The sequence below is a fragment of the Pongo pygmaeus genome, chromosome 13 (assembly GCF_028885625.2).
Source record: "Pongo pygmaeus isolate AG05252 chromosome 13, NHGRI_mPonPyg2-v2.0_pri, whole genome shotgun sequence".
NCBI lineage: Eukaryota > Metazoa > Chordata > Mammalia > Primates > Hominidae > Pongo > Pongo pygmaeus.
The window spans coordinates 67,981,066-67,993,598 of NC_072386.2; the positions used below are offsets into that span (position 1 = coordinate 67,981,066).

At 43.7% G+C, this 12,533-nt stretch overlaps 1 protein-coding gene and 1 long non-coding RNA gene across 2 annotated transcripts in view; both read left to right on the forward strand.

The window, feature by feature from the left end:
• Positions 1-9,153, forward strand: LOC134737904 (uncharacterized). The gene is made up of 2 exons (XR_010123320.1): positions 1-1,306; positions 2,970-9,153. It is a non-coding gene; the product is annotated as an uncharacterized LOC134737904 (long non-coding RNA).
• The window catches only part of PSAT1 (phosphoserine aminotransferase 1), a 33,513-nt gene extending 21,190 nt beyond the window's left edge, over positions 1-12,323 (forward strand). Inside the window, exons 8-9 of the mRNA XM_054502019.2 lie at positions 10,293-10,430; positions 11,205-12,323. Of these exons, the coding sequence (XP_054357994.2) occupies positions 10,293-10,430; positions 11,205-11,310 (244 nt within the window). The 3' untranslated portion in view covers positions 11,311-12,323. The remainder of the gene's footprint in view (positions 1-10,292; positions 10,431-11,204) is intronic.
• Positions 12,324-12,533: the final 210 nt, after the last annotated feature.

Here is a 12,533-nt window from a genome sequence, read left to right on the forward strand (position 1 = left end):
ATGGATTTTATCTCCTGTTTTGCCTCTTGTGAATTTAAAACTGTGTATATACTGTGTACCTTTGAAAAGTGGACATATTCACCTTTCTCTGAGACATTAAAATACTGGTGAGTGTGGGTGGTCCTGGGCCCCATGAGCAGGGGAGTGGGTGGTGAGTTCTTCCCTCCTGTACCCCACCCCGGGGCTCTCAGGCTTTGGGACCTGTGTCCCAGTGGGTGGTGATGTTTCTCACACCAAAGACATCGCCCTGGGGAAGAATCTCAGTTCACCCTCTGGAGTAGGTCCCGTCTACTCCCTCCTTTGTATATCTTCTGGGAAAAAAACAAATGTACTTTCTGAAATGTGTCAATTTAAGGACTCCTGTTAGTGATCTTTGGGATAAATACTCACTCCTGGACTCCTCTTCTGCGTTATTTCCCTTTTTAAGAAAATTCACTCCTTTCCTTATTATGAGACAGATGCTGTTATCTGGAGTCTGTGAATGGAATTGGCTTTGGCATGGGCTGACTCCAGTTTAAGTATTCCCATGAACAAATGATTAATGAGTACGTCTTAACCACTGCCCCTGCACCTGGGAATTCTGCAGAAAATGTCTGGGTCTTGTATTAGTTTCCTGGGGCTGGTGTAACAAAGTACTACAGACTTAGTGGCTCAAAACATCAGAAAACTTATTCTCACTCTTCTGGGGCCAGAAGTTCAAAATCAAAGTGTCAGCAGGGTTTTGCTCCCTCCAGAGAGCCATGCCTTGCCTCCTTCAGATTCTAGTGGCTCTGGGTGGTCCTTGGTTTGTGGCTGCCTCCTCCAGCCTCCACATCTGTCTTCACATGGCCTTCTCCTTTCTGCCGTGTCTTCCCTTCTGTCTCTTAAAAAGAGAGGTCTTTGGATTTAGGGCCTGTCCAGATAATCCAGGATCATTTCATCTCGAGATCCTTCACATAATGACATCTGCAAAGGCCTTTTTTTCCAAATAGGTCATATTCACAGATTCTGGGGGTTAGGACATGCGCATACCTTTTCAGGGTCACCATTCAATCCACAACAATAGGCCCTTCACCAAAATGCCAGATGGGAAGTACCTAGTGCGGTGCCTTGGATGCAGAGAAGTGTAACAGGTGGTATCTTCATTTGCTTTTTCCTTTCCCTTAAGGTGGATACAGGTATACAAAGACCAGACTTTCTGCTGTGTACACGTATGTGCACCTACACATATACATAAATGCTTAAACTCACCAAACTGAGAACCCCCTTCTTAGTGGCCATTGCTCTTTGGGGTTCAGTCTATTGCAACAAAAATATCTGCTTGATGGTAAGTTGGAAATTTGCCCTCTCTCAGATAATTCAGTGGCCACATGGGACCGACAAAACGATGCCTCAATCCTAACTTGGAATTGTACTTTTTAGCCAAGACTTAACTAACACATCTCCATAACCACTCATGGGCGGGCAGTGCTGGTGCACTTTTTGGATGGCATGCTGCTGCCACCTTTGTTCTTGCAATGCTTGTTGCCTGCTTCTGTGAGCTCTTGACATGCAGTGGCCCTCCTCTAGCTGCAAGCCCAGGGGGAGTTAGGCTTGGCAGGATGCCTTGGCCTTTGGGCTCCTTTCCCAGGCACCATCTCAGGGAAGGGGTACACACTCTGCATTACTGCCTGTTCTCTGCTTCTGTGCAACAGAGAAGCAAGTGCAGGCTGGGGGCTCAGTGCTGGGGAAGCTTCCACACTAGACCTTGATGTGTGAGTTGGGAGGCCAGGATACCCTGTCTGTGCTCACTGAAGCCATTTAACGTGCACGATTAGCAGTAGGTATCCAAAGATTTCATAGCCAAGGGCTAAAGAATGTGGCATGAGCCTGGAAAAGGGGGATGCTCTTTGGTTGGAGGTGAAGAGAGGGCTTTTGCATGAGCTTATTATGAGCCCTGGTCATGAGTGGAATTAGGCAGAGAAGAGGGCAGAAGTACTTTTAGAAAGGTTAGAATCATCCACACAAAGGCACAGAGGGAAGAGTGTACAGTGTGTTTGGGGAGCAGAGCATGGGCTGCTTGAAGGGGATGGTTTATGCTGGGATTGGGAAGAAGGTCTGTGGAAGTGTGTGAGGGCATGTTTAGTCCACTTGTTTATTCATTCATTCGTCTACTCACCCACCCATCCACCCACCTACCCATCTATCCATCCACTCATTCACTCATTCATTCATTCATCCGTCTACCCATTCACCTCTATATTCATCCACTCATCCACTCATCCATCCACCATTGACCCACCCTTCCATCTATTCATCTACCACCTGCCTACCTATCCATCCATCTACCCACCCACTCATCCATCTATCCATCCATTACCCACCTGTCCTTCCACGCACCTATTCACCCATCTACCCATTCACCCATCCACCCATCTATCCACCTGCCCATTCATTCACCCATCCACTCATCCATACATCCATCTGTCCACCCATTCATCCATCCATCCATTCATCCATCCACTCATCTACCCATCCACTCATCCATCAATCATCCATCCATTCATCTATGCATCTATCCATCCATCCATCCATCCATCTACCCACCCATCCATCCATTCACCAACCCATCCACACACCCACCTATCTATCCATCTACCTACCCACCCACCCATCCATCTATCCGTCCATCACCCACCCATCTATTCATTCACCCTTCCACCTATCTACCCATCTATCTATCCATCCATCCATCCATCCACCCACTCATTCATCCACCCACCCACCCACTCATCTGTCCATTCACCCTTCCACCTATCCGCCCATCTATCTACCCACTTGTCCATCCATCCATCCATCCATCCATCCATCCATCCATCCATCCATCCACTCATCCATTCTCCCACCCACCCATCCACCCACCCACCCATCCATCCATCCATCCATCCAACCGTCCATGCATCCATAAAATGGCTCCTGAGGAACTGCTCTGTAGACTAGCCCTGTTCTAGTCTAGGCTCCTGGAAGACCGAGAAGAATAAATCATCTTCCCTGGCTCCCTAAAAAGTGCTGAGAACCTGAATGTAAGTAAAAGCACTTGGTGGGTATAGTGGATGGGAGACCAATTTTTCTATTAACTTTTAGCTCTATATATTTCTCAGGAGATGTGTAGACATGATGTTAGAGGACAGAAAGAACGGTGATACCACTGGGAAAAAAATTAAGGGCATCAGGAACAAAATAAGAAAGCATAAAAGGAATTCTGGGATTCTCCTGAATCCCCCCCACCACCCCTAGGTCCTTTAACTCCAAGCACTAAACCTGGGCCTCTCTCAGAAGGCAGCCTGCCAAACTAATGTGGCAGACGGGTCATCTCCTGGGGAATCTGGTCACCCTTCACACCCAGAGCTCTTCAGTCACTTATGAACTGCCTTGACCCAGGACTTCCAGTCCTTTTAAGAATAAACCTCTTTCTAGGAACTCCCACCACCCCCTCGTTGCCTGCCTGGAAAGCGTCATCCCAGGTGCTTGGTGTCCTGTGGGACCTTGTTACTGGAGTAGAGAGGAGGCTGTACTCTGTCTCTCCTCTGTTTACAGCTGGAGACTCCCAGGCTGTGCCTGAACTCACTTAGATTTTCAGGAAATTCTTCTTTTCTTTGGAACTATGGAAATAGTTGAGCAACATGGCCCCATGGGAGGCGGGCACTTTTAAAGAGGAATACTTAGAATTAGAATTTGCAATTTACCACCACCTTTGCTCCTCATTTTTGTCTCTGAGAAGATGCACTCCCTCCCCACTTCCATGCCCCTGACTCGTAAGCCAGCTCCTTTACTTAACATAGTTTCCAGGCTGTTTGCTGGGGGTTTCACCAGCTCTGCCAGTGACCTTGGCAGGGAATTCTGGGACTAGATAAGACAACCATCGAAGCCTCTGAGTTGTTCCATAGCCCAGTCACCCACACTGTGCTAAGTGACCCCGTGTTGAGCCCACGTGGGCAGTTTAGCACCTTGGGCTTAGAAGCCCCATTTTGCCACTGTGGTGCGTGTGACCTCACGCAAATGACCTAACTGCTCTAAGCCACAGTTTTCTCATCTGTACAATGGAGGTAATGATACATACTTCTTAAAATTGTCAAGAGAATTAAAAGGAAATGCTTCTGAATCAAGAGTATATAATATAAGGATTGAGAGCATTTTTACATTAAGGATTGAGGACTCTTGTGCTGGTTAATTTGTATAAAGTGCTAGAAATAGTGGTTGGCGCATAGGAAGCATTCCTTGCATGTTAGCTCTTAATATCATTATTTGTGGTTATTGTTATATAAAGCAATTATGATATTCCTGACACACAGTGCTTATATAATATAAGCTTATGTAATATAATTAATTATATAAGTATATAATAGATATTAATTTTATTATATAAGGATGTCCAAGTGACAGAGTCCATGTCTGGATCTGAGGTCACCTTTATCACCTTTTGTGGGTACCAGGCCTTAGGAAAGAGAAGGAGGCACGTGATGGGTCTAGCGAAGACCCTAAAATAAAATGAAGCAGGCAGAGTCCTAGGCACCTTACACATGTGAATGCATTTTGTTGTCATCACAACCCTGTGAAGTAGACATTGAGCCTAGGCAGCAGAAGCACAGTTAGGACAAGGATGCAGCTGGGAAGTGGGACCAGCCAGGCTATGAACATAGGGGTGGAAGGCTCATTCCAGAACCTCTGCTGCTGTCTATGTCCAGGAGTGCAGAAGGCCTTAAAGACACCATACAACTCAAGCTATAAAGTAAAAGAATGACATATTTAATTACATGAAAATTTTAAAATTTTATATGGCTTAAGACATCATAAACAGGATTAAAAATGACAGAATGAGAAAGATTTTGTAGTATATTAAACATAAAGGTTACTATCCTTAAATTAGGCAAGAACCCACAGATGAATGAAAAGGATAAGGAAATAAAAGTGGGGGTGTGGTGGTTGCTAACAGTATGAGGTAACAACTCAGAAGAAATGCAAGCTGCCTCATAGACAAATGGAAAGATGCCACCTTCATTAGTTCCTTAGGAAATGCAGATTAAACCCATGAGATATGTTTTGCCTTTGATCTGCAGACATTAAAAGGATTGATAACATCTGGTGCCAGCAAGGGCATGCACTTTTGGTGAGAGTATGAATCTGGACAAATTTGGAGCAAAGATTGCAGCACTCATTATAATTCAAAACTTACATGGGCTTTGACCAAGGATTTTTGTGCCTACAGATTTACCCTTCCCCAGCACTCTGCCTGGGTACAGTGGTGTGTACAAAATTAGGGACCAACAAGTCCAATGTAAGATGTAATGGTGAAAATATGGAGATGTGCCCATCAGTAGGGGTCTGATGAAAAAAATTAGGATCTGTGGGTAATATGGAATAACTGCATTGAGAAGGATGAAGCGGGTCTCTTAGCAGACATGGGAAGATGACTGTGTTATGTCATCAGACCAAAAGGAGCAAGAGCAAGTGTAGAAAAAGACAAATCTATTAGTCTTTAAAAACTACAACAAGGCCAGGCACAGTGGCTGATGCTTGTAATCCTAGCACTTTGGGAGGCCAAGGTGGGAGAATCGTTTGGCCCCAAGGAGTTTGAGACCAGCCTGGGCAACATAGTGAGACCTCGTCTCTACAAATAATAATAAGAATAATAATAAATTAGCCAGGTGTGGTGGTGCGCACCTATAGTGCCAGCTACTTGGGAAGCTGAGGCGGGAGGATCGCTTGATCCCAGGAGGTCAAGGCTGCAGTAAGCTGAGATTGGACCACTGCACTCCAGCCTGTGTGACAGAGTGAGACCCTGTCTCAAACAAAAACAAAAACAAAAAACCTACAACAGTTACATATACATACATATATACACATAGACACACATACCTGTATACATGCATATACACACAGACGTACATGTGTATATCTAAAACGATCTTGAGGAATGCACAGCAGACCATTAGGGTAGCCACCTCTTGTGGGAAGAGGGGTGGCAGATCTTCACATTTTTATTCTAGATTTTCATAATCATGTACAAATTTAAAATTAATTTTTTGTTGACAAAACCAGGCAGTAAGGAGAGACCTACATACGGTTGCATTTGGTAGGCTTCTCTTCACGTAGACTTCTTTCGCGTTCCCTGTGTATCTGACACATCCTTTCAGAGGGTCCTGACCGTGGAGTGATGTTTCTTCACCGCCTGCTCATCTCCTGTGACTTTCTTGCGTTCCCTTCTGAGCCTTACCACCTTCGCGGGATGGGTGTCCCTGGCTGATGGTGTACCTCCGCCATGTTCCCCTCCTCCAGTACCTTGGGAAGTCCCGGTGTGTCCCTGAGCAGCGTGTCTCCCAGGGGACTGTCTGGAACTCTCATCCCCATAATAGGAAGGGTTTTTCAGTCATGGGGGAACACTGCGTTCCTGTCTGACCTCCTGGAGTTCCTCATTTACGTGGTCGGCGAGCTGTTGAGAGGCTTCAGGAAGTCAGGAATGAGGAGGCCTGCCTAGCTCCGTGAATGCAGCTTTCCTAAGTTTCTCTGGCCATGGAACCACTTTCCCAGAATGCCTGTTGACATCTTCTCCGTGCTCCACCAAGACGTTGGGAAGCGCGGCTCTTTCCCTGGTTCCCACTTGGACTTTCCCCTTAAATCTTTGCAGCCCTGGGATTACCAGCTGGTTGCATGCTCATCCATAGCCCACATAGCCTCTCAGTCTGCCTTGGCCCCTTCTCCTACCTCGCCCCTCAACCCATTCAAACAACAGACCTGGTCACCTCTGAAATTTGGTGTTAACTCCAGGGATTGATTGCTCACTGGGGAGCAGGGGCTAGATCCAGCCCACAGTGGTGCTTGACGGGGGTCGCCCATGTTTAAAAACACAGCTTGAGCCAATATTGGGCTCTTGGAAGATACTTAGAGATCTGGTTTCTTATTCCATAATCCATGTGCCTGTGAAAATGGGAAAAAGAAACTTTGACAGGGACAGCCATATGTTTTAGGAAAAAAAAAAAGGGAGAGCCTCTTTTTCAGACTAGTCCGCCACGTTTAAAATGTGAGAGAGCTTGTTTGCACCTTCCACACTGGCCCGTCCTACTCGTTTATGTGAGTGGTGCGCGGACCTGCTGGCTTAGAGTTTGCCGCCCATGCTTGAAGCTCCTCAGTGCCGGCACCTTGGTACAGGCCCTAGCTCTTTTGACCTAGAAAGTTTTTTGTTTGTTTGTTTCCAGCCATTTCCTTTTTTTAATTTACAGTTTGCGTGCAATGCAAACCCATAGCATGAGACGTTACTATGAATCAAAGTGTAAATACATGAACGCAATATACAATCTAAAATAGATGTGCAGCATTCAGGAATGAAGCAGAAGACAGGTTCATTCACATGCACAGTAGCTTCAGGGCTGTGTGATCTGGTTGTTCCCATGTAGCTTCCTAAAGATGGAAAAAAATGACTTTGGTCATCAACACTACTGTGGCCAATTAGATACTGGAACCCTAGAAAGTTCTTCATAAGAGCTTTCCAGCAGGTCGTGGGTTCCCAGTTTCTTCACCCCCAAGTCTCTCCTCTGTGTGCTGTAATTGTTTTTCCAAAACACAGACCACATTTTGTTGTACAAACTGGATTACTCCTCATTGCTCAAGGATCCAGTCCAGTTCCCAGCAGGGCACTCCACAGCCCCGGCCCTGTAGGTCTTCCAGCCACCCCAGCCAGGAAGCCAGTGTTCCAGTTAAGTCAGCAGACTTGCTGGAAGCCTTTGTGCCTTTGCAGATGCAGCTGTCTGCCAGATGCCCTTCCTTCTCATCTGTTGTAACCACGCCTCGTCCCCTCCCCTGAAACCTGTCAACCTTGCCTCTGCAGAATTCCTTATCTGGCTTCTCTGCCTTTGCAGCCCTTGGCTGTTACAGTACTTTTTACGAGTAATTATGATTCCCTCCGGAGCCATCTCTCTGTAGATTGGGAACAGTTAATTTCCCTTAATCTTTTTTTCTCCCCCCAGCCCCATACTAGAGACACTCTCCCATGGGTAGTGCATAAATATTTGTTGCATGACAATTTAGTCTTTAATTTCTCACTTTTATGACATTATTGCTTTGTGATATCTTCTACTTTCATGATAGGATGGGTAAATTGGAGGGAGAGGAACTGTAAATACAGATGCTTAATTCTTCCTGCTTTCAATTTTTTTCTCTTAAGTTAAATGTGCTTTTTGTTGCTCCACCTCTCTGATTGGAGCCTCACATTGGGAGCCTGAGGCAGTGGAATATCAAAAGAGGGTAGCCATTGAATGTTTAATTTCAATGTCAGCCATGAAACCTACCACTTCGAATAATGGGGCCTGGAATTCAGGCTCAAAGTCTTTTCCCCATATTTGTTTCCCCCTTTGGCCTCTCTTTTGCTTGAAGCTGTGTACTAGACTCTCATTAACTTTAACAAGAATTACGGATGTGCCCTCAAGGGGCCTCTCACACTGCCTTTATTTCCTGTAATTTTAATGAATTCCACCCTTAGAAGTGTAAGAATAAAAGAGGATATACTTGAGCGAAGGGAAAGAGAGGGTTATTACACATTGTACCTTTTTTAAAAAAAATTGCAGAGTAATGTCAGCTTTTCTTCCATTTGTCTCCTTTGGTTGCCAGTGAAAAATAATTTTGGCTGCTTATTTTCCAAAGCAGAAACTGAAGTCAAACACGAAACTTTCCTAGACAAAAATTCACTCATAATCATTTTTGAGAGTCGATATGTACCTTATGCAAGGTGCTGGGAGTAAAAAGATGAATTTATTCCCATAAATACATACACCTACTATGTACCCAGAAAAATTTAAAATAAAAATTTTTAAAAAGATAGATGTATTGACAGGTACTTATATAGCATTTAATATGTTGCAGACATAGTTTTAAATTGTGTCAGTTATTTATTTCTGCATCATAGAACACCTTAAAACTTAAGTGACTGAAACAACCACCATTCACTTGCTCGTAGTTTTTTGGGTCAGTAGGTTGGGCTGAGCTCAGCTAGGGGGTTCTTCTGCTGGTCTTGGGATGCCTCATTCTACTGAAGTCATCATCTGGTTATTCATTTGGAACCAGATGGTCTACAGTGGTTTCACATATCTGGCAGTTGGTGCTGGCTGTTGGCTGGGACACTTATCTCCAGTACTCTAGTTCAAACATGCTTAAGTGACAGCAATATATATATATATATATATATATATTTTTTTTTTTTTTTTTTTTTGAGACAGAGTCTTGCTCTGTTGCCCAGGCTAGAGTGCTATGGCACAGTCTTGGCTCACTGCAATCTCCGCCTCCCGAGTTCAAGCAATTCTCCTGCCTCAGCCTCCTGAGTAGCTGGGATTACAGGCGTGTGCCAGCACGCCCAGCTAATTTTTGTATTTTTTTTTCAGTCGAGATGGGGTTTCACCATGTTGGTCAGGCTGGTCTCAAACTCCTGACCTCGTGATCCACCTGCCTCGGCCTTCCAAAGTGCTGGGATTACAGGTGTGAGCCACCGCGCTTGGCCATGACAGCGATATTTTAAGAGAGCGGGAGGAGAGGCTGTAAGGTCTTTTGAGGCCTAGGCTTGGAAGGTGCAAAGAGTCTGTTGTAATCTCTTGGCCAAAGCCAGTCAAAAGGCCAGCCCAGATTCAAAAGATGGAAAACTAGATTCCACCTCTTCTTAGTTTTAAATGGGCCACAAAAATTCTCTATAAAGACTGACTTATTTAATGCTTACAACAACTTGAGGTGGTTGAGGTAGGTTCCTCTATTATTCCCACTGTTCAGATGAGGAAGGTGAGGCATAGCAGAGAGGTTAAGTAACTTGCTCAGGGTCACACAGCTTGGGGCAATACACCATGGTAAGTCCTTTGGAAGTTGCTGCTTGTTATTTTTGCCTTACAGCCACTATAGGACCAACTTATTATTTCTCTGCAGCCTTGCAGAGAAAGAGGTCAGTCACATTTGCCGTGCAGCTGCCATGTGTTGGAAGCTTCATATATGTAGTACCACTAAACCATCACAACTAGTCTGAAATGGAGATATTATTATTCCCAGTATTCAGGTGAGGAAACTGAGGCTGATGGAAATTAAGTACAAGTCATACAAGGGGATGATAACCCACTGCTCCATATGCAAGAGTTTGTTTTCCCTAAGTAAACAATAAATGGGCTGGGGCAGATTTTTTGTTTTTTTGTTTTTTAAAAAATCTTCTGCTTGCATCTAGGAAGTGTGAAGAAAAAAAATCTGTTGATTTGTTTATGACAACCCATACATTTCAGAAAAGTAGCTGGAATAACAAACATGTTTTTCAGATGTCCAGTGGAGCCCCAAAATAGAAGCAAGATGAATATTCCATTCCGCATTGGCAATGCCAAAGGAGATGATGCTTTAGAAAAAAGATTTCTTGATAAAGCTCTTGAACTCAATATGTTGTCCTTGAAAGGGCATAGGTGAGTACATCTGCAATGCACGAGCTTGGCAAAGAATTAGCTTAGTTTTTCAAATGCAGAATAAAACAAATCTATAGGAGCCTGCTTAGCTTGGAGTAGCAGTTATGTAATTTGTTGGGCCAACCCAGCTGTTATAAGGATGTGCCTTCTTCCTGTTGTTTATGGAACCCTTTGCATAATTCCCCAGCTGAGAATATAATGGAGCTCCATCTTCCATGAGGGTTTTGGCAAAATTACCTTTGAAAATCTCTTACACTGCTCATATAGCACAGAGGTTGCCATTCCATCTCTGATGAGGCCAGCACCACTCTGTTCTGGAGGTAGAGCATCATTATTATTCCAACGGAACATCAAATTAGTAGCTAGTCTTGCCTGCTCTATGAAAAATAAATGTCCTCACGTGAGAATAGCAGCAGGGAGATGCGCAGCCCGCATCTTGCTGGCACTGTCACGGCAGGCTCATGAATGTTGAACAGAATCACTATCTTCTTCCAACTTATCTTTTCTTCCCCACATCTTGTTTTTTCTTTGCCAAGAGTGAATAGTTCGAATGACTCTAAATGTGAGCATGGTGAACCTTCACAGCTTAAGGGAGAATTTTCTGATGACTGAGACGTGTGAAGCTGTGTGCCAGGTTTCGGGAGTTTTTAGGTAGGAGACTGGAAATGATGGTCTCAGGTGCTGCAACTCTCAGGAGCCAGTGGCTAGAAAAAGTTGTTTTGATGCGAAATTAGACGTGTTTGTTCTCAATGCCTGGATCTTTGGTCATTCTAGGTCTGTGGGAGGCATCCGGGCCTCTCTGTATAATGCTGTCACAATTGAAGATGTTCAGAAGCTGGCCGCCTTTATGAAAAAATTTTTGGAGATGCATCAGCTATGAACACATCCTAACCAGGATATACTCTGTTCTTGAACAACATACAAAGTTTAAAGTAACTTGGGGATGGCTACAAAAAGTTAACACAGTATTTTTCTCAAATGAACATGTTTATTGTAGATTCTTCTTTTTTGAAAGAACAACAGCAAAACATCTACAACTCTGTAAAGCTGGTGGGACCTAATGTCACCTTAATTCTGACTTGAACTGGAAGCATTTTAAGAAATCTTCTTGTTGCTTTTCTAACAAATTCCCGCTTATTTTGCCTTTGCTGCTACTTTTTCTAGTTAGATTTCAAACTTGCCTGTGGACTTAATAATGCAAGTTGCAATTAATTATTTCTGGAGTCATGGGAACACACAGCATAGAGGGTAGGTGGGGCCCTCTAGGTGCTGAATCTAGACATCTGTGGGGTCTCCTGGGTTCAGCGGCTGTTGATTCAAGGTCAGCATTGACCATTGGAGGAGTGGTTTAAGAGTGCCAGGCAAAGGGCAAACTGTAGATCGATCTTTATGCTGTTATTACAAGAGAAGTGACATACTTTATGTATGTTTATATTAGCAAGGTCTGTTTTTAATACCATATACTTTATATTTCTATACATTTATATTTCTAATAATACGGTTATCACTGATATATGTAGACACTTTTAGAATTTATTAAATCCTTGACCTTGTGCATTATAGCATTTCATTAGCAACAGTTGTACCCCCTCCCCAGTCTTCCCCTTCCTCTTTTTAAGCTGTTTTATGAAAAAGACCTGGAAGTTCTTGATTCATTTTTACCATTCTTTCCATAGGTAGAAGAGAAAGTTGATTGGTTGGTTGTTTTTCAATTACGCCATTAAACTAAACATTTCTGTTAAATTACCCTATCCTTTGTTCTCTTGACTGTTTTCTTTGTAATGTTTGATGATGAGAGTGATACTTTGCTGAAAAGTCTTTCCCCTATTGTTTATCTATTGTCAGTATTTTATGTTGAATATGTAAAGAACATTAAAGTCCTAAAACATCTAAGCCCTTGTCAGTGAATTTCTCTACCTGCTTTTTAGACAAATTGTTCTTTTTAAAACTTTATGATGGGAAAGCTTGAGGTCTAAAAATAGCACCTGCTAAGGGTAATTTAGTTCAACCAAAGATCTAAGACTTAATTCTTGTGCATCCATTTAAAAAAATTCAACACAGTGTGGGAGCTTTCCATTTGCTTTTGGAATGGGCGTTATCAGC